Source organism: Rhipicephalus microplus, chromosome 3 (assembly GCF_043290135.1).
Source record: "Rhipicephalus microplus isolate Deutch F79 chromosome 3, USDA_Rmic, whole genome shotgun sequence".
Taxonomy (NCBI): Eukaryota; Metazoa; Arthropoda; class Arachnida; order Ixodida; family Ixodidae; genus Rhipicephalus; species Rhipicephalus microplus.
The window spans coordinates 70,513,548-70,535,102 of record NC_134702.1 but is presented as its reverse complement, the minus strand read 5'-3'; the positions used below and the strand labels follow the sequence as shown (position 1 = coordinate 70,535,102).

Below are 21,555 nucleotides of genomic sequence, written 5' to 3'. Positions count from 1 at the left end.
GAAGGGAAGAAATTAAAGGCAGGGAGGTCAACCAGACGCATGTCCGGTTTGCTACCATGCACTGGGGGAAGGGTTGAGGGGATTAAAGGAGAAGAGAGAGAGAAGTGAAGGGCAACGTGTGTGTAGATGTGACCTTGTCCATTGCACGCTTATAAGCGGTCGCGTAATCCAGTCGTCTTAAGAAAACTTAGCAATGCCCGCGTCGCTTTGCTGGCCAGCGACGCGTAGAGCCATGAGCCAAGGATCTTCTCTTCGAAAAAAGGTCTACTGTCTAGTGTCTCTAACGTTTCGCGTAGCAAGCTGCGTTCGCTCGCAAAACGTTCACATGAACACTAGATGTTCTATTGTCTCGTCAGTGTCGCACGATTCACATCGGGAGCTATCCGCCATTCCTATGCGAAAGGAGTACACCTTTGTAAAGGCTACTCCTAACCACAGGCGGCACAGTAAAGTTGCATCCTGGTGGAAGAGGTCCAATAGAACTTGAAGCTTTCTCGATAGGTCCAATTTGTGTAGGCGGTGGTTCCTGACATTGGCGTCAATCAGCCAAGTTTCCGACATGGTGTTAGCGAACGAGTGAAGGCCCCTTGCAGCGTCGGTTCTCGACAATGGAATTGGGGATGTCTGGGCGTCCGCGTGGGCGGACGGGCAGCATTATCAGCAAGGTCATTACCAACAATACCACAATGTCCAGGTAACCACTGGAACACCACGTCATGTCCTTTCGATAAAACTTCGTGAATCACTTCTCTTATTTCATTCACTAGTTGTTTATGCTCCCTTTGTCGTAAAGCTGATTGCAAGCTCTGAAGGGATGCCTTGGAGTCGCAGAACACAGCCCATTTTTGAGGTCGGGCTTCTACGATATAAAGTATAGCAGCACGTAAGGCGGCAAGCTCCGCTGCTGTGGATGTTGTCCTATGCGACAGTTTGAACTTTATAGTGACCTGGTACGTCGGGATGACAACAGCACCTGTGGAGCTGTCAGCCGAGACCGATCCATCGGTGTAAATGTGGGTCCTCTGGCCACATTTTTCGTTGAGTAGTGACAATGTCACCTGTCGTAGGACCACTGTTCAATGACGGCTCTAAGAAATGCTTCGCATTTAAAAAACGTCCGGTGAGTTATTAAGGGATCTGGGCAGATAGCCCCGCCTAGGTATCGGCCACGAGCCTTTGAGCTCTGGCAGTGGCCTCGCCCCGCTGGACGGCCCACTCGCTCCTGACGAGGGTGCAGCCTCGAACCGAATGCGTTCGGAGAATGCTCTGCTCAGCCATGTCCTCGAAGACAACCTTCGCCAATTTTTGTGTAACGAAATTGGTCTTCGAGGACATGGCTCAGGCCCTGGCCTCACAAAACTTTTAGCACGACGCTCGAAGCTCTCGGTAACTGAGATTCATCATCACCGTGTTTGGAAACGTCCTGGTGTAGAGCTGTTGCCACGTGTTCAGGTTTAGCTGTTGCCACGTGTTCAGGTGTTGTTCAGGTTTAGGGGCGAAGCTCCTTGAAGCGGCACCCATTCGTCCCCCGTTGTAGTACGTAACATGTCTTACGCTTTGACCTGCAAGGTGGTGCCGGTGGGAGATTTCTCCTGTGCGTTGTTGAACAATAAAAAATTCGCAGCGTGCGCGTTAACTAAAAGCCGAATACTCCTGTCTCTCATTCCCCATTAGCAGCAATTGGCATGTACATTGAGCACTATCTGACAAGAAATGGTTGCTACGTTATACTCGCTGGGCGTAACCTCCTTTGTTTTAGAAATGTACGTTTAGCGAGCGTTGGGCCGCGGTGCCATGGATACAGTGAACTAGTACATACCATGAACTCGAGGTGGATAAAGGTGGGAAGTAGACACGAAGTGCAAGCCGTATGAAAGTGTGCATGTGCCACCTCTCGTTTAGACCTTGGAATGTCCGCTTGATGGTGGTGCTTTTATATGCGGAATATATAATGAAAAGATGCGAGATGGTGGTACTTGGAGTGTTGACTAGATGGACGAACGAACACGCAGACAGATCCGTGGATGGACGCACGGATGGCTGCACGGACGGATGGACGCATGGACGGACGCAGGGGCGAATGCATGGCCGAACGCAGGGACGGACGCACGGATGGACGTGCGGACGCTCGAACAGACGCACGCAGGGACGGGCGGATGGACGCATGGACGGTCACACAGATGGACGCATGGATGGACGGAAGCAAGAACGAATAGACGGACGGATGTTTCGCCCCACTCTCCATCATTCACCCTGTGGATATGCTGCCATTTTTTGGTGTGGTGGCGGAAATTTACACCTGGCCAATTCGTAAGGCTGGGTAATATCTTTAAAGCTGGTGAGGCGATCCTCCAACTCCCATTTCTCACCCGACGTCGCGACATCAAAATTTATTGAATCATAAATCGATCGCCACAAAAACACCTAGAACGCATGAAATAGGGACGGAAGCGGAACTACATAATTTTTCCACGCGTTTAAAGCACTTCCTTCATCCAGACAAAGGCGCTGCAAGCTACACGGTGGTGAAGCATGTGAACAGGCACGATGTTACAATATACAGGGGCCGACACTCTCCCCGCAATGCCTTAAAAAGCTCAATTCCAGCGCGTCCAAAATGCGTTTGCGCGTGCGCTTGCGAAAATGCGTATGCTCGTGCGCATGCAAAAACGCGTACACGTGATTCAAAATGCTTCTGCGCGGGCGCATGCTGAAATGCGCATGCGCGTGCGCACGCAAAACTGTGTATGCGAATGTCAATATGCGAATGCGCGTGCTCATGATGAAATGCGTATGCGCGTGCGCATGCCAACATGTGTTTGCGCGTGCGCATGCAAAAATTCGTAAGCACATGCAGAAACGCGTGTGCGCATGTCAATATGCCTATGCGCATGCAAAAATGCGAATGCGCGTGCGCATGCTAAAATGCGTATGCACGTGCACATGCTGAAATGCGCGTGCGCATGCCAAAATGCGTATGCGCGTGCGCATGCCGAAATGCGTATGCGCAAACCGGAATGCGCGTGCGCATGCAAAAATGCGTATGCGCGTGCGCATGCCAATAGGCGTATGTGCGTGCGCATGCTCGTGCGCATTCAAAAATACGTATGCGCGTGTGCATGCCGATATGCGTGTGCGCATGCCAGAATGCGTATGCACGTGCGGATGCCAAAATGCGTATAGGAGTGGCGTGCATTGTCAAGGTGTTAACACCACCTGTAAAGATAATTTCCGGAGACCCCGAGCTCTTCTACGTTCCTTCGTACTGAAAGCCACATCCATAAATAGTGTGAAGAATGCAGTTGCTTACGCAGGCAAGCCGCTTGCTTTCGAAAAAAAAAAATCTCTTGTGCAAATCATTTCTGCGCTATACTTCGAGTTCGATGATAAACATGTTTAGGGAAAGAAACTGACATCCGGACTTTTCGGCAAGTAAACAGCTTTTTTTTTTTTAGTTCTCTTGTTACTCTACAAACAGGTTGTTGCCGATTTCTCTTTCCCTCTAGTTAGAATTGCTTTGTTCTGGTATTTGCCCACCGCGGCTGCATTTTGTTCAGAGTTTTCTCAGTGTTCAGTCTGCATGCAGTGATTTTTCGACTCGAGTAGACGGTCGTACAATCTTCAGTACGAGCAGTACGTATGGATATATATTAAATGTGCGATGGTGTATTGTTGTGTTCCGTATTGCAAGTCCTGTTCGGGGAAAACACCCGGTGTTTCTTTCCACGAATACCTAAGCAATGCTGAAGTGTGCGCTGAATGGCAAAAGAATACTGCGAGAGAGAACATCATCATGAACAACAAGTCTGCATCGACTGTCGTATGCAGCAGACACTTCGGCGATGTAAAATATGTGCATGCGTGCCGCATCAGAAAACTTCTTCCCGACTCTGCGCCCACTCTCTTCGAGGACTATACTTCCTGCATGAGACAAAGTGCAAAGAAGCCCCGCGTCATATGGTGGTTTTGGGACGTTAAACCCCACATATAAATCATGCAGCCCCGCAAAGATCCTGCTTCGCGAGCTTCACCTCCACGCCAAACATCAAGGAAGCGAAAAGTGGAGACCAATGAACCAGACCTGGATGGTGCGGCTTCAGAAGATGCTTCCACTGGACAAGAAGCAGTAAGTGTTTGTACGCAAACAATGAGCAACAATGCTCATCGCGCGAGTCGATACCTGGCTATGATAGGAAGATTAAGCTCACAAGTGTCGTACTATCCTTCTAAATGTGAGAAGGTGCAGCAGTTGCCGAAAGAAGAAGAAAAGGCATCCGCATATAATCACGAAAGCAAGCATCACGCGTGTGTTAAGAAAATCGCAACAGATGTACAGAAAGGAGGGGAAAAGGGTGTGTTTATTTTGCATCAAATAGATTGTTACGAAGATAAGCATTCGGCGTACCCAGAAGAAGTTGTTAGGGAGTGTGTCACATGGCGCTTTCTGTCCCCAAAAGGTCTCACTCGGGATCCTGACATGCTCTCACTTCGGGGATCCTGACACTGTTAGCAAAGTGCACTCTTGAGAGGTATATAGGTTCAAACGTCATCGGGTATGAGCAATGCTATTAAGGACCGTCTGGTTCACTCAGCAGCAAACAACATATGACCTCATTAATAGTAGATGAAGCTAGCACAAAACAAAAGTGAATCTATGATAGGAAGGATGATGCAGTCTTCAGCCACAAAAACAAGCCAGAGAGTAGCATGGCGAATACAGCGAAAGAAGCCCTTGCGAACAGAGTCCTCTGTTTTGTGCTGCATGGTTCCACTAGTCGGTACAGATTCCATGCTCGTACTACTTCATGAAGCAACTGAGCGTTATAGACCTCTTTGCATGGACGAACGAGGTCATTGCTGCTGAAGAATCATGTGGCGTTATCATCATTCGCATTGTCACGGATAATTATTCAGCAAGCGTGACGATGTTTAAGCACATGTGTAAAGTGCAACCTCAACACACTTGTACGTCATCCACACGAAGTCAACCGCGTTATCTTTCTGAGTTTTGACCCGTGCCACGTGCTCCAAAACGTTAGAAACCAGTTCCTCGAACGTGAACTTACAGATGGCACGTCATTAGCGGCGCGTTTGTGCACAAGTTATACGAGCATCAAAAACACAAGACTGTGAAGCTGGCCCGAAATTTGACGAGGAAACATGTCTACCCTTCCAATTTGGAAAAAAAATATGAATATGCTGCGACCAGTTCAAGTTTTCGCCCCTCAAGTGTCTGCAGCCATAGGGCCCCTTCAGCGAAATTCCACGGATGCTGCCAGAGATTTCAAGGGAGCAAGTTCAACCGTTTTCTTCATGAAGTCCACGAAGGAATGGTTTGACATACATGACACTTCATTCAATGGAAGCGGTCACAAAGGTTCCATTTTAATGAGCGATTCGCCTACTGCGGCTGAAGGAAAAGTTTACCTGACATGTGGAAAAAATACAGAAGAGTTCCATCGAATCAGTGAGTGCTGGCTTCACCAACGAGACGTACGAAGCCTTGCTTTTAACAAGGTCGACGGTGGAAACAACAGAATTCCTCCTGGAGCAAGGCGTCAGTTATGTCCTGACAAAGAAATTGGACAGTGACCCCATAGAAGCAATCTTCGGAAGAGTGTGGTCAATGTGCGGCGGGAATGACATGCTGGATTCTAGAGCCACATCGTTAAGTTGCACATCTCAGGACCGAAAGAAATCAAGTTATCAAATGTGGAAGTTGAGGAAGAGACTGAGATGATATCGAATATACTTGATAAGGACCTGAGGTCTTTGTTGAAGTACGAGGCTTCTCCGTCTCCATCTGTCACCTTCTCCGGCTTAGCATGCCTCGGCGGTTACACCGCCAAGCTTACAGACCTCGGATGCGCCTCTTGCGCTGCGCTGCTGACGACCAACAACAAGCAGCATCAGCTGTACACGCTGCTGCGAGCACAAGAGAGGGGCGAACTACACTACCCGAGGCCTGAGCCTGTCTCCTTTCTCTTGTACCTCGTTATTGGCGCTGTTTTTTATGTGAATCATGTCGTACCAACTCGCCCAAGCAACCACGTTAGCCGAGTTTCTAGCTTTTTAGATGCGAAGCTCCTTATAGCGGCACCCGTTCGTCCCTCGTAGCCGTTGTAGTAGTGTGTAACAAGTATAACATTTTGACCTCTGAGATGGTGCCGGTGAGAGATTTCTTCTGTGCGTTGTTGAACAATAAAAAATAGTGCTTAATGTACATGCCAATAGCTGCTAATGGGGAATGATAGACAGGAGCATTCGGCTTTTAGTTAACGCGCACGCTGCGATCCCCATTAGCAGTCATCGACATGTACATTGAGCTTTATCTGACAAGAAAGGGTCGCTACGTTATACTCGCCGAGTGTAACCTCCTTAATTTTAGAAAGGTTTAGCGAGCGTTGAGCCGCAGTGCCATGAATACAATGAACTAGTATATACCATCAATGAACTCTAGCTGGTTAAAGGTGGGAAGTAGATGCGAAGCGCAATCCGTAAGAAAGTAAAAGCCGAATTCTCCTGTCTATCATTTCCCATTAGCAGCCATTGACATGTACATTGAGCACTATCTGACAAGAAAATGTTGCTACGTTATACTCGCTGGGCGTAACCTCCTTGGTTTTAGAAAGATTTAGCGAGCGTTGTGCCACAATGCCATGAATACAGTGAACTAGTATATACCATGAACTCGAGGTGGTTAAAGGCGGGAAGTAGACCCGAAGCGCAAGCCGTAAGAAAGTGTGCGTGTGCCACCTCTCGTTTAGTCCTTGGAATGTCCGCTGGATGGCGGTGCTTCTATATGGGGAATATATGATGAAAAGATGCGAGATGGTGGTACTTGGAGTGTTGAATAGATAGACGAATGGACGCACAGACAGATGCATGGATGGACGCATGAACGGCGCAGGGGCGTATGCATGGACGAACGCAGAGACGGACGCACGAACAGATGCACGCACGGACGGGCAGATTGGCGGTCACACAGACGGACGCATAGAGGGACGGAAGCAAGAACGAATGGACGGACGAATGCTTCGCCCCGCTGTCCATCATTCACTCCGTGGATATAATGCCAATTTTTGGACACGGTAGGGGTGATTAGATTGTGACCACTTGGGGTTCTCCAATCCGCACATATATCTTGGTTCCCGGGTGTTCTTTTTGCATTTCACCCCCATCGAAGTGCGGCTGCCGTTGTCGATAATCTATCCCGCGCCCTCAAGAATAGCAGCGCGACGCCACACGTTTTATGCTGCCACGGTGGTTTGCTTGATCAACGTCCCCGTGCATACATACCGTGGACAGGGCGTGCAAACGATGCCAGAAAAAAAAAAAAAAAAATGAGGCAGTTACCACTTACTCTTCGTTTGTTTGTGCTTTGTTTTACTGCAGATGTTGGCAGCGTGGTATCGTCGCAGCATGCAATTGTCAACGGGGGCGTGTTAGCCAGCGCGAGAATTAGCTCAAAACCCAGCACGCGACCAGAAAATGAGGACGACGGAGTTGCCATGACGGCAGAGCTTGATATCATATGTATAGACGCAGTCCGCTTTGTAGGGCTTCTCTTCATTTTTTTGTGCTTTTCAAGTGAGAGTAGCCTTCGGACAAAGTTATTTTTTAAACCACAGCGCAGCATTACTGGCGCAATGGATTTTCGAGCTGTTTGTTCCAAAATGAAGCACGCGAGCAGCTTAGTTGTGTCGCGACTCTCCGCCAGGTGCTCCTTTTGGGCACGCCACTTATCCAGCGCTCGTCCCCCATACAGTGACTCTAGATGCTGTTAGTGTGACGCCAGACAAAAGTTGAGCCTTACCAATGGGTGATATAAAGTTCGAGCAGTTTTCAACGTGTATTGCGGTGAAGCCAACTTATCAGGGATATACTTAGCTTAGAAGAGGGCACAGAGTGACCGTCGCTGCAATGTGTGACGTCAGACAAAAGTTGAGCCTTATCATGGGTGATAAAGCCTTCGACTTTTTCGAGCGATTTTCGATTAGCATTGTGGTGAAACCAACCTACGAGGGAAACATTTAAATAGGAAGATGGCACAGAGTGACGGACGCTGCTAGAGTAACTGTATATGCTCCCTAGGGGAGCAGAGTAGCGCATAGGACCGCCGTATCTTGCCTGGTTAGCAACCATAATTAGGCGGCGAAGCCGCGTCCTTCTTTTGCAGGCGACTTGCTTAAGCCCGTCGCAAATTGACAGAGCGTGTCGCCGATTGCCAGTCAACGTGCCTGGAGTGTCAACGACCAGCGAAAAAGAAATGCCCACCTTTGAAACTGTGCCATGGGACTTCAAAGCATTTTTAGTCTGTTTGGTAGTGCCGAATAGCATGGATCGCCACTGCCGCATGGTCAAGTGGCACCACTTATGGAAGATATGCAACAACTCACAAACACAGAATATAGGTCCTCCGAGATTTAAGGATGCCCCACTAAGCCTACAACATTATTACTGTGCGACTTTTAGTTACAGCTCCTTAGTTAGCTCCGAAGTTAGCCCTACATTGACATAATGAGGAGGGGGGGGGGCACAGTGGTGCGATAAACTTCTGCTCCCCCCTTGAAAGAGAACCCTGTGCACGCTTATGTTCCTTGTGGTTAATGCATTCAACGTTTAGTGCGTAGTTGGCCACGTTACCAGCTGGTTCTCGGCATGTATGTACGTAATAACGAGGTTTTACTGTAGCGAGCTTTGAATGCAACTGTGTGTTAATTCTTTTGTGTGCGCACTGCTATGAACTTTATGCTGCAGCTAGCTTGTTGGTGCAATATCTTTCACTATAGTGTGTCACTGCTTCTGTACATAATCTTATTTTGTGGGCTTGCTGCTTCTGTGTATTGATGATTATGTAAACTGAGGGAACATTTACACTACATTAAAGCCAAAGTTTCTTTTTCTGTGTGTATCATGAAAAGCCTGTGCCTGCTTTAAACACTGACGTAGCTGCTTCAAAAGCAGATTTTGCCTGCTTCAATGGCTGCTCCAAAATGCTGGAAGGCATTCCCACCACTGCACTTGCGATGATAAGACTGGCAATACATTGCGATTGGTTAAAATGGAGTCGCATTGCAACATAGACCAGTAGTCAAAAGAAAGTGACAAAATTTGAACGTTGTCATCCAGCCACAAATTTTATTTTGCAAATGATCCAAAACGAGTCTTTATCTTCATACATGGGTCACTTGGGCACAGGGCGAAAGAACGCAGTCCACTGTACAGTCACTTATATTAAAACAAATCTAGTGCAAGGCTTGAACAAAACAAGTGAACGGATCCCAAAGTTAAATGAGAGAGAGAGAAAAAAGGATGAGGCAACAAAAATGTGCATATCATTCCAACCTGGCGTAACAAAAAAAAAAGGGGGGGGGGTAAGACACTTCTCTGTTAAATTCTATGACTATGCCTGCTGTGCGAAAGACGTGCAGCGTAGTATATACACAAGCGCGTGGTTTTGCAACAACAGTCTTGCGCATGCAGTTTCTCATTGTGTGCATACCGTGGTCCATAGCTTTTCCGGGTACATTTTTCACCAGTGCCCCGTAAGAGTAGTGCATGCGTATTATGTACACTTTATGTACACATACTTGACAGGTATTGCGAGTGGCGGTAATGGTGGTGGTTTTCCCCCAAAAAAGAAGCCCAGAATAGTTATTAGTACAACGGTGTTCCTTTCCCCCGTGCCGCCAACTAAGAGCTCTTGGTCATTTTCCATTAGGGGCTGGGCTGGGCTCCGGGGTTGTCCCTCAGAAGACCGAGCCGCTGGGGGGCTCGTTGTTTGGGCCCTGCACAGATTGTTCACGTGGGTTTTAGTACAGGAACATCTGTGATGGCCACAAAATGCACGCATCTTCACTTAGTCTCCACACTTGATGGCAAAGAAAAATTAAAAAAACTCTTTTCTGAATCTATGAGATAGCATGCTCAATGTCGCACTGTTCTGCAACAGCGACAGGTAGCTAAAGAGAAAAACTGTTTTATGGGCATCGGTCAATTATTTTTCCACAATGCTTAAAACACCACTCTTGCTACGAGAAGTCGCTTAGAGCAAGATTGGAGACTCTTGTTTGGAATAGGATGTGTTTGGCCATTGCAACATGATTATGTGGGCACTGCATAAATTTTGTGAGAACGGGACAGTACCCAATAAGTAATCAGTAAACAGACAAAAAAAAATGTTGTAGTGGCTTGTTTGTCATTATTTGCTCAAGATAAATATACTGCAAAATGAAGTTTCTCATTTTCCAACGAGAAACATTTCTACTTAGAGAAAAAAAAATTGTTCCCATTCTTAGTCATGTTCTTAAATCATTGTGCATTCAACTATGTACTATGATTTACTTCAATATATTTCTCTGCACGGTTGCTAGGTGCTGGCACAGAGCATGCAATGTAATTACGGTGGTGAACATTAAGTTGCTTGTATGTGCCAGCCCTTAATGTGGTCAGCTTCTTACAGGTGATATGCACAAATTTCAAAATGATTCGCAGAAACATGCTACCATGTTGAAGTCACTAAAGAAAAAAGTGGTCACATCTAGCAACCAACAATGCCGGTGAGTCCTTCCTTGGACAAATCTGCAACATAAAATTTAATTAGAGTTCTGGATAAATACCTGTGTTCACACCTTGTGAAGCCATGCATGTTGCAGAAAGGTAAGAACAATGGTAAGAATGCCAAGGGACACCCACGATTAGAGTGCCACCATTAAGGGACCGAACCCCCGACACGAAATTTGGAAACTCAAGATGCTTATGTTGTTTCAGAGTCCAGCACCACCTCTGACCAATTATTAGAGACCAGTGTTACCTATAAGACATTTTAATTTGGTTTTAAATAGGGCTGTTAGAATCTTCAAAAATTTCAAATAACTTATGGAATAGTGCTATATTCGTTTAAATACTTGAATAGCAAATATTCAAAAATATTTGAAATACTGAATATTTTTCAAATAGCTGTCGAATAATCAGTACTGATGGGAGAACCCCCAAAAATAATGAAACTTAGGAACAGCAAAAGCTCCCCGAAGTTATCTGCATGCAGCACAAGCTTTTACAAGACTACTGTCATTACACTGATTGCCAGGTTAACCTGTTTCTTCTGGAAGCTCCGCTCTTGCTCACCTTTTACTATGCTGTAGCTGCATTGCATTAATCAGCTCCTGTCCTCATCTTGTAATAACTGGTTGCAGCTTCATAACTAGCAACAGATGGGAGTGTTGCTTTCGCGTGAATTGCTCTTGCTGAGGTAGATTTAAAAGGCGATTGTTGCAAGCTTGCGGTGCACTGGCCATGTTGTGAAAACCCGCGAGAAAAAAAATGTGGGTGGAGATGCCACTTTGAGATTCCCGCACCAAACACCATGACTTAAGAAACTTTCAAGGCATCTACTGGGTCCTACGTAGCTTCCAGTCAATAAAAATGAAGTGCATTTTATCTGTGGGTGCCATAGACTTAGAATAAAAAGTTTCAGAAAATTTCATAAAGCAAATGCCACAGAAATACCGAAAATACATTTTGAAATTTTTTACGTCACGCACAAAGATTTCAGTGCAAAATATAAAAATGAAACGTCAATCTTGATTTTCTCTGTTAATAATTAACCTATGACAGTGAAACTTATGGCATTAGAGTTCTTGGTGCACAGTTTGTCAATCTAAACAAAGTAATTGTCACTTTTTAATGTCCCTTTAAATAACTGACCCACCAAAGCACTAGTGTTTTCCCTCTAGGGTGTCCCATATGCCACTGCCCTATCAAACAGAGCCTGTCCGACGACTACAAAGCTTTTCTTCATCGTCGACCCCCACCTGCCGGTCAGGCTTGCTGTCGCCGCGGTTCCTCAGCGAGTTAGGGCGCAAGTAGTACAGCGCCATGGCCAGCAGCATCCACCCTACCATGACCAGAAAGAAGCCAGAGCCGCTGGCAGCCTGCTGCATGGACGGCACTGTGGGAAAGCAAAACGCACAATCTTGGACCCACGTGGGAGAGATTGCTCCTGGGCCAGACAGACACCCAAAACAACCATGGTGAGAAAGGACAACCACATTTAATTCCCAGTGTGAATGCCAATGTTAGAAGCCACTAGCCTATAAGCAGATGGCTTGAAATGTGCACTCGTCGCATCTCAAACCTCAATATAAAAACATTGCATCTTACACAAAAATAAGTTCGTTGTATCTGAAAATTTGTAATAAAAGTATATTCCCAACACTACATCTATTGCAGTACTACTTTATTTACTTTGTAATAACCGATATTTAATTATATCCAGGTCTGTTATATCGAGGTTTGAGCATAGTCTATTAGAGTGACAGTTCAGTACATTCCCAAAAGCAATTTCTGTAAACAAACAGCCTGCCAATTTTAAAAAATAACAAATCATTAACTGTGTGACACAAAAAGTATGAGTAAATATTTATTTCTACTACAATAAATCTTCAGGACTAAAAACTTTCTTATAAGTAAGTTCTTCACAAAAAAGTTGTCAAAGCACTGCTTGTTCACAACACTTGTTACGCTAGCTGTAACTGGAAGCTATCTACAACGGAGAACTATGGTAAACTAAAGCTTTTGGTACATATTGCCGACTGCTTTGCACAAGCCACCAATGCCTGGTAGTCCACACACAGATCGATTCTAGAACACGGGAACAAAAGCAATGGCTGGCTATCATCAGCACTCGAGGAAAATGTTGTGCGATGAGAGAATAACAAGTCTGATTGAACATTACCCCGGTATATTCAATGTGTTTATATAGAATGCGCAAGATGTTTTATTGACATAGGTGTGCAACTAATAATAATTAAAGGCTTAACGGATGTACTTTCCCTAGAGTCAATAACAACCTAGACCAGGCTTTTGCACATTATATTTACCTGGTGTTTTTCAGAAAAGCCTGCACAGGTACATTTTGGCACATACATACCCTCATAAACAGTGCACGCACTGAATGCTAATTTCCACCACAAGTATCTTCATTCCGAGCCACATAACGTGCTACAGCAGAGAGATGTGCCTGGTTGTTAGCATTTTCATGCCCTACACGATGACCAAGGACCTTGTGCCGAGCAAATTTATAAGCACAGCCAAATTAGGGGTGGTGGCCTTTGATTTGTTTGTGCTTATGAATTCACTCCTTTATGCATGACCATCCTTGTTTGCCTCCATGTTGTGCAACGCATCAAGTTAGCTCAACAGAAAGCAACTGAGTGATTCCTTCGAAACGGCAGCCACCGTGGTATGCGGCTGCAAGAGTTAACGTAATATCACCAGCACTTTAGCAATTGTGTCATTTCTGAATAATAAAAATCAATCTTAAGTTTATTCTTGTTTCGGAGAAAGAGGTGATAATAAACCTGTGTAAAATCCTAACACAACGACAGGAACTCATTGTTAGCTTCCTTGTGGGAGCAGCTGGGTGGACTAATATATAAAACTGTGTAAAGTCTGTTGCAAGAGATAGGCCACTTACTCTCTTGTAGACACTGAGAGTCCGTGCAGGCGGACTGAGAGCTTCGCAGCTGCAAAAAAAAAAGGTAACCAGTCAGCTGAAGCAGTTACGAAAGCACGCAGAATAATGAGCGTGAAGTCATAGTATCAAAGGAGAGACAGTTTGCACTAAATGAACCTCTGTCATCATACTGGTCTACACTTACTTACCAAGTTTTGTATCACAATTAGATCCATTAATGTTAGAAAAGCAAAGAATACTACAGAGGATGAGGGCATACAGATAAACGTCAGTTGAATAAGAATGGGCTGAGATTGATCGGGTAATCAACAAGTAAGCTTCAGAAACTGACAGTGTTTTGATGGATGAGCTTGGCTTTGACAGGCAATGGATCAGGCATGACAGACATGTCAAGATGTGCAATGTTGAAAATACTAAGGTGCTATAGCTTTCCTATTTTCTGTAATGAGGCAACATGGCGTATGAGGAAAATGAATCTTCAATACATTATTCGTCTTCAAACAACCTCATTTTCAAATGTTTGAACAAATTAAACATACTGCCATTAAAAAGAAAAAATGCATCACATGAAAAGTGACGAGGTTTACTTGTACACTTCTCAGATAACTGTAACAAGAGGAGGGAACGACACCTTGCAGTGACAGTACGCAAAGCAACCATTGCAGTACAGTGCATGGAGCGCCACGGGAGTGACCAGACACCTCGCAATGCTGGCATCAGGAGGACTGCCAACGGCGGTGTCAAAAACTTTGCATTATGCTTAAAACAGGATAGGTGGAAAACTGTAGTGTTTACCAGCACCAAATAAAAGGACGTAACATTTCTAACTTGACGCTGACATTCACGGTCAATTCCACTTGGACAAACTTGTTTACCCTGGTGTGAAATGCATAAAGCCAATAAGCGGGCATGCTGATGTGCGTGTGTGTGTTCATTGGTCATGCAGCAGAAGGCTTAACCTCAAAGTGTTACTCCAGCTGGCTAGGTTGCTTTCATAGCCAAATGAGCTGGGCATTGCACATACTATGTGGAGATCTTCAAAACCAATGAACATGGGCTATGCATGCAACACTTAATGCTGCACATCACTGGAATAGCACACCTGCATAATTGATATCACAATGTAATTAAGCCAAAAGCTACGGACTTAAATCAACGTCCTTGCTACATGAAGTGACTCACTCACCAACGAGATGAGTCGCTGCATGGCAGCATCATGGCTGAAGATGCACTCGCACGGATCGAATCCGTCATCCATGCTTGCAGATACCTTAGCGGCACTTGCGTGAAGTTGGAACTTTGGTCTGGTGCAACCTGCAACCTGCTACCTGAAAGAGGGCAAATGCTACTTGTAAGAGCAGTACGTTATCTTGCCACTGAGGCAAGGTACACAAACTCATAAACTCTCCTACTTTATTGCTTTGAGCAAATGCCAGTTTCGGGTTACCCTATGTTGAACATAAACGGGTTACTATGGAATGCTGTATGCCATAAAAGTTTAGAACAGCATCATTTCATGCAAAGTGCTGCATGTTTCTACAAAATGCAGTAGCCAGAGATCAAAGGGGTTGAACTGAGCTAATTGTGCACAGACATAGGGTTGCACTGAAGTAGCTATGAAGGAATCCTGTGAGATAGTTATTAAAAACATGCTTTAAGCAGGAACACATCCCTTGCAGTCAACAATAAAGGCAAACAATTTATCTGCATCTTTTTTAAGAAATGCATGCAATACATTTCCATGAAAAAAAAAAAAGGTTGTGATAAATGTGTTCATATTCAATCAAGCTGCTTTTTAGGTTTAGAGATTTGTCAAGATGGCATTATTGTAGAGACAGGTTGTGAGCACCCAATATTGTCAAATGTCATGGGCACCAACCCAGAATTTCAGTGACAGAAATTGGTTTTTTTCACAAAAAGTACAGTATTATAGGCTTTCTCATTTATGACAAGCAAACTGTTTCCTCAGACAGTGCACCCAAATTTCGTGAAGGTTATCAGGCACGCCTGTCTGATCTGAAAGTGAAAAAAAAAAAAAAAAAAGCTCCAGACTGCTTCTCTTTTATGCAAGACGAAACTGGGCTAAGCCTTAATCTTTTATGTCACTGCTGCAGCTGGACCAACCGCAACACGGTCTAACCTAGACAGATACAACAGCAGAAGCAGAGACTTTGTACACAACGTGCATGAAAGACCTAGGTTAACAGCAGTTCCAAGACAACTGGAGTACACATTTAACTTGCTTCTGTAGCTGAAGCCTCGCAACGTCCAATTCACTATAAATTCCGACATAAAATTCCTAAATAGAAAAGCCTGTTTTCAGGCAGTACAGAAATGTGGAGTTCCTTCAATGCAAAATGTTCTGAGTAGGAATAAATACACAACTCTACAGCCATTACAGCAACATGCCCAGAAGATGTGGTATCACCTTTGTGCCGTATATGCTTATCTTGGGGAACATCTACAGTCTGCTCAAAAAGCATTTACAAGTCAATTGAGGAACTGACAATAGTCCTGCAGTTTCAGAAGGACCACTCGACGAGATACAGACTACTTCGCAGATGTGTGTGGCTGCAATCAACTTCGGCCTAATGCCAACGTTGCCATTTTGCATCTGACCAGCAGTCAAACGGTACTACACTAGGCTTATATTCCTGAAAAGGGATGCCCCGATGCGTTCAACATTATACCCTATTTTTAGTTTAATGTCACGGCATAAACAAGAAAATAATTTTTGTAATAGACCAAGATTGTGGCACCTACAAAATGAAAATAAAATATAGCCTTTCATCCTAGATTCAAAGGACATTTAAACTTTGCAAAGATAACAACAACAAGCACATTGTGCGTGTATACTCCATGTTTATAATGTGTTTTTTTTTTTCATGCAGCTTATAAGACTGAATTAGCCCAACAACCTGTCTTACTTTCATTGTAACCCAAGTTATTTAAGAGATATGTGCAAGAAAACTTGCATTTTTTGAAAAATTTACACATAATTATTATTTATAAAAGCTACTTGCATGAGTTATTTTTTTTTATAGGACATGGGTACCTTGCTTTCTCAAAGCAAATAAAAATCAGCAGTAACAATCTCTATGTGTAATAAAGTAAAAAAAAAAGGTCAAGCATTAGAGGAGTACCTAGAACAAGCACATGGGTCTCTAACATTTCGTCCACCAAAATGCAATCTCTGCAACTTGGTTTCAACATGCATCTTTCAGGTCAGCAGCCGAGCACTGCAACTACGACACCACCACAGTCTGAGGGCAATTCATTCTAAATAGTATTGGTGCAAAATGAATAGATGAATAGAGCTTAGGCTTGAGGGTCCAGTGAATGTTTCAATTGTGCTTTTTTCAACGAAGCTGGACGCACTGAAAAAAAAAAAAATCTCATACGCACATTGGCCATGTAACAGAATTATAATCTGTACACATGCCCCTTCAAACTACGAGATGAACTTTTCCAGACTATGATGTCTAACTGAGAATGAGTTTCTTTACAGTTCTGCGAAAATAAAAAAAAAAGCAAGCAAGCTAACATGTCTGAACGAGCCACGACAGCCATTTCTAATTTCTACTAGATACAATAAAAAAAATAAAAGCGCAGGCTTAACTGCTTCGCTGTTTAGGGCGAGCGCAGCTTGTCCGCTTGACGGAAGTGCTTTTTGTCATACTCGAAACATTTGAAACTACTATAATGATAAGATCATTGTCAAATGCTCAAAATTTCACTGCATTTTTATTCTTTTCAGGTTTTCACTATTAATTATTAGCAGGTAGCCAACCTTCTTTCACTAAGTTATTACCAAAGAACTTTATTAAGCTAATTTGACTTTGTAAAACTTTTTTATTAATAGCAATACTTTGCAGTTAGAGATGAAAAGTTAGACATCAGTAATGACATTTAAAAGAATAAGCATTTGGGGAGAAAACTACTAAATATATGAAAACAGTAGGTTAACGATCACTTCTAAATAAAACGAATCACCACTTCTAAACGACATTATATGAGCAATAAACTATGATAGATAAGGAAACGTTGACGTGGCCTCCCCATATTTGCTCTGCAGACTTGTGGAAACAAGGGATGTTCAATATCCATTGACGCCTCACTGACGTAGCAGCTTCATGACAAGAGTGCTCACTTGAGAGGAATGCTGCCCTTTCTTCACTTTAACCTTCAGCCGTGACAAATAACTTCTCGAGGATGAGTCATGGCAATACTACTGCTCAAACAAAATACACTCGTACACTTCATTTGCATATTCTGCATACAAAATCAGGGGTACAAAGAGTGCTGCAGTAAAAAGAAATGCTGCCTATGTGAAAAGATTATGGATTGTAAACACAATAATTATTCATGACCAAGGCACAGCAGAGAATCTGGAGACAGCGTGTCTGTTCCGCAGCAGCTGTTTCATAGAAAGCTGCATCAAGGTGGACTCGGGAAAAGTAATTTTTGTACTTTTGGGCTGAACAAAGGACACACATGGTTGCACAAGCCGCTGACGCAGATTATGTTGTGTCACTGAAACATTTACGAGATTGATACGAACATGTTTTCATGCGCGAAACCTGAAACTTCCTGGCTTTTTTTTTTTTACACTGAGAGACTGCGTAATCTCACATCATTTAGGCCAACAACTACGTGTCTGCACAGCACCGCAATAGGTTCAGAAAAGTTGCAACATATTGTTGACCAGCAAGAAAGCCGCATCGAACTCTGTCATTCTCACAATCTACCTTTTTCATGATGCCATAGCACATGCGCCCTTTCCCCAGCAGAAAAGTCTCAAAACACCTCCTGGTCTAGCAGGCTTTCGTTCTAGCGATACCGGCTCTTGTGGCCTTTTCCAAAAACTGCAGAGGGCAGCACAAGAAAATGGGAACAGTAGATTGCCAGTCTAAATGGCTTTAGTTAGCTTTTATCATGAATTTTCTTTAATGAAACAACTCTTAACACACTTTTCAGCAGCTGATTCAGAGTTGTTGGCTTATGTACAGAACTGTCCATCACAGCTTGATTGATTGATATGTGGGGTTTAACGTCCCAAAACCACCATATGATTATGAGAGACGCCGTAGTGGAGGGCTCCGGAAATTTTGACCACCTGGGGTTCTTTAACGTGCACCCTGTCCATCACAGCTGAGATTATAGACTGGATATATATGTACACTGAATGTAAAGAATTACTGGCTACAACGAAGTGACTATAAAGACGTTTCCAATGTCCCACAAATTTCGGTTCGCATTCACTTCTGCTTCACTATGTCCCAAGTTCACTAACTACTGCCGGCCAGTTGCTAAGCCAAAGCTTTAAGAACTACTAAGACTTGGCAGCTGGCAAAGTAATATCGTAGCAAAACCCACACCTGACAACTACCCAAACACTGTCTGCAGGTGCTGATGTATTAAGCATTGAATTGAAATGCCACCTCGGACAACAAACAAAGCGCTGCAAAGCATTCATTTTATGATATAGTTCATTTAACAACAAACCTACGCATTTATCGACAACCGGCAAGATTTCTATTAACTCTGCTTATTTCACCGAAGAAACAGCGCAGTTTTTGCTCCCCCCCCCCCCCCACCGGAAACGTCATACAGAACAATAGCTATCAGTTTCGCTTGATAGTTGAATGAAAGAAAGGTTGCACTAGTAAGTAAATGTCATAGCGACGGAACAATCGAAACTGCAAAAGGACTTTCAACTCTGTTAACGTGCGCAAGAAGTGGCAACGCGTTCCACTTCCAAAGGAAGAACATATGTTTCAGGCATCGCGAATGCTGTTTTGCAAAGAAAACAAGCGGAAGGTCGCGACATTCCACCCACATCCAACAAAAGTTGACACAGCCGAAGAAGCTTCTCACCGCGGAAGGCAGAACCGGCTGCTTATCGGGAGGTTTGATTTTACGAAACGAAATCCCGTTGTCACTTACACGAAGTGACGTTTTCGTGCGGGTCCACAGAGCCGTCGAGCCTGCCGCTTCCTGACGAACAACGCTAGCCCACCTCGGAATGCGCGCGTACACTCTGCAGCTAAGCTGACGTAGCGCTCAGAGCCTCAAACACCTGTCCGCTTGCGCACTCAGCTGCTTTGAAGCGACGGCGTTTGCTCTGCTTTTTTTTTTTTTTTGAAACTTCGCTCTCTTTCTCTGTGCGACCGGGCGGGCTTCTCACTTCTTTTTTTTTTTTTTTCGGTCGCGCGTTTAAGCGCTCTCTATTCGTCCCTGGAATCGTCAACGTTTCTACGTGCAACGCCTCGGGCACTCAAATGCACCAATCCAACCTCCTAGGCTAGCGAAACTTTCCAAAGACACAGAACATCACAGAACATTTTGTCACGCGCAAAAATGGCCCAAAAGAAGTGGCTACTACGCACGACGCGCAGTAAGCGGCTGTCCACGCGCGTTATGCCCGTTATCTCGTCCGCAACATCAGCACGAAGTTTTTATCAATGAATTACGCAGAATGACACGGGAAGCGGTGTCGTGTCACAAAAATTCCGTCACTACGAAGTCGCGGGACGACCACCAGTTTCCGCGACAAACTTTCGCCATACAAACCACGATCCTAAACCGCAGTGCGCGGTTGGGGTCGTCAAGCCGTCGAAACTGGTTGCAATCACGCACTCGCCCAACTGTGACGGTCCTTTTCTTTGGTTTCGCAATGGCCTCTCGGGTCGTCCCGACAAGGAACCGCCAGCCGTGGCTACAATCAAGGCTCTGATACAGTCATACACAACCACCATTTGCCGTGCCCTTCATTGCTCGTTATTAATCGACGGCCTTGAGACAAGGCGTTTCAGTGGTGATCGCAATCGGTAGGACTCGCGCATCCAGTCTCCCACCCGGAGACAAATGTCTGCGGACGAGTGGGCCGAGAACTGGGTCACTGCAGCCGGAGAATACACGGGAAAAGGTTTAGAAAAGAACATGACGATTGCGAGGGAGGTACGTACCGGTAGCAATAGCTTGCGGCGGGGTGGCTATTGGTATCAATGTTTATAAACACATGCTTGAACGGCAGACGGGCGGCAATCACCCACTCATTTTAACACACGTCAGCTGAGTCCTACAGCAACGGAAACGTCGTGGATTGGAGAGCGAGTGTAGATGTTTTCCGGCGAAACTTCCTGCACACTTCGCACGCAGATGGCAGCACACGTACAGTGGCATTGACAGAGGCTTTGGATAGATCTACGACAGTGACTATGGCCCGGTTTCGCCTTAGCTTCGTTTGTTTGCTCTACTAGCCATACATACGACACGGGACGCGGAAACTTCGAAACGCGGATCAGTCAGCACAAGCATGGTCCCTTTGGATTTTCTTCGTTAATAATCTTTGAAAACCTGTATCACACTACGACCAGTGACGTAACTAGGGCGGGGCAAGTAGGTACAAGTGCTCCGGCCCCGCGCGCCACTTGGGAGGGGGAGCGAGCCGAGTGCGTCTGCGCTCAACGTTTATAGAACTAGCATCTAGAAACGTTGCATGCGCTCGCGGCAGGGGCATAGCCACGGGGTGGCACACAACGCACGTGCCCTCCCTTCCCCAATTTTTTAGCCATAACATAGCAAAAAAAAAAAGTGCCGCCATATCCACCAAGTGAATGATGATGAGCTCCGGAGGTAAACCTGGTAAACCATGAATCCTCCGTACATTTTGCCCACTCGATTTTGTTACCCCCCCCCCCCCCCTAGCGTACGTCGCCGCACGAAATAGAACGTTTGCCTTCCAACAATGACATGCGCCATATGTGACATCATTCCTATTTTATAACATCTCGCACCTTTCATCAACAACTACAAGTACTACCATCTAGTTTATAACATCTTGCATCTTTTAGTCGGATGAATGGATAGATGGATTGATAAGGCTATACCTTTTAGATCGGGTGGTGGCTAACGCCATCAAGCCGTAATACTTAGTGAACGAAAAGCTTGATTTATTTTTTTCCCTTTAAATAGGGAGGTTGAGGACACGTAATTTTCAGAGAAGGGTTTAATTTTTTTTCGTGCCTTGACTTTAGCCACTAATCAGATAACCTCCTTCTAGTTAATTCTAC

The 21,555-nt window shown here is 44.8% G+C and overlaps 1 protein-coding gene and 1 long non-coding RNA gene across 5 annotated transcripts; one reads left to right on the top strand and one right to left on the bottom strand.

The window, feature by feature from the left end:
• Positions 1–6,693: 6,693 nt before the first annotated feature.
• LOC142803779 (uncharacterized) lies at positions 6,694–14,312 on the top strand. The gene is made up of 3 exons (XR_012894282.1): positions 6,694–7,091; positions 11,739–12,035; positions 14,083–14,312. It is a non-coding gene; the product is annotated as an uncharacterized LOC142803779 (long non-coding RNA).
• On the bottom strand, positions 9,114–20,607 carry LOC119173681 (small integral membrane protein 14). Of its 4 annotated transcripts, none has more exons than XM_037424498.2 (5): positions 20,449–20,607; positions 14,667–14,804; positions 13,481–13,529; positions 11,817–11,953; positions 9,114–9,791 (listed from the first exon to the last, which is right to left on the bottom strand). In XM_037424498.2, the coding sequence occupies exons 2-5, from the start codon at positions 14,736–14,738 to the stop codon at positions 9,753–9,755; spliced, it is 297 nt and encodes a 98-aa protein (XP_037280395.1). In that variant the 5' UTR covers positions 14,739–14,804; positions 20,449–20,607; the 3' UTR covers positions 9,114–9,752. The 4 variants fall into 4 exon arrangements, with proteins under 4 accessions (XP_037280395.1, XP_037280374.1, XP_037280380.1 ...); XM_037424477.2 differs by having other exon boundaries at positions 14,667–14,808; positions 20,449–20,605; XM_037424483.2 differs by lacking the exon at positions 20,449–20,607 and adding an exon at positions 19,427–19,614 and having other exon boundaries at positions 14,667–14,808.
• Between the last annotated feature and the right edge of the window lie 948 nt (positions 20,608–21,555).

Excerpts from the sequence above, each read along its gene's own strand:
- LOC119173681 (XM_037424498.2), bottom strand. The coding sequence starts at position 14,738 with ATGGATGACGGATTCGATCCGTGCGAGTGCATCTTCAGCCATGATGCT. Across the intron at positions 13,530-14,666 it reads TGCAGCGACTCATCTCGTTG|CTGCGAAGCTCTCAGTCCGC; the intron begins GTGAGTGAGTCA and ends TTTTTTTTGCAG. Across the intron at positions 9,792-11,816 it reads ACAGCAAGCCTGACCGGCAG|GGCCCAAACAACGAGCCCCC; the intron begins GTGGGGGTCGAC and ends CAATCTGTGCAG.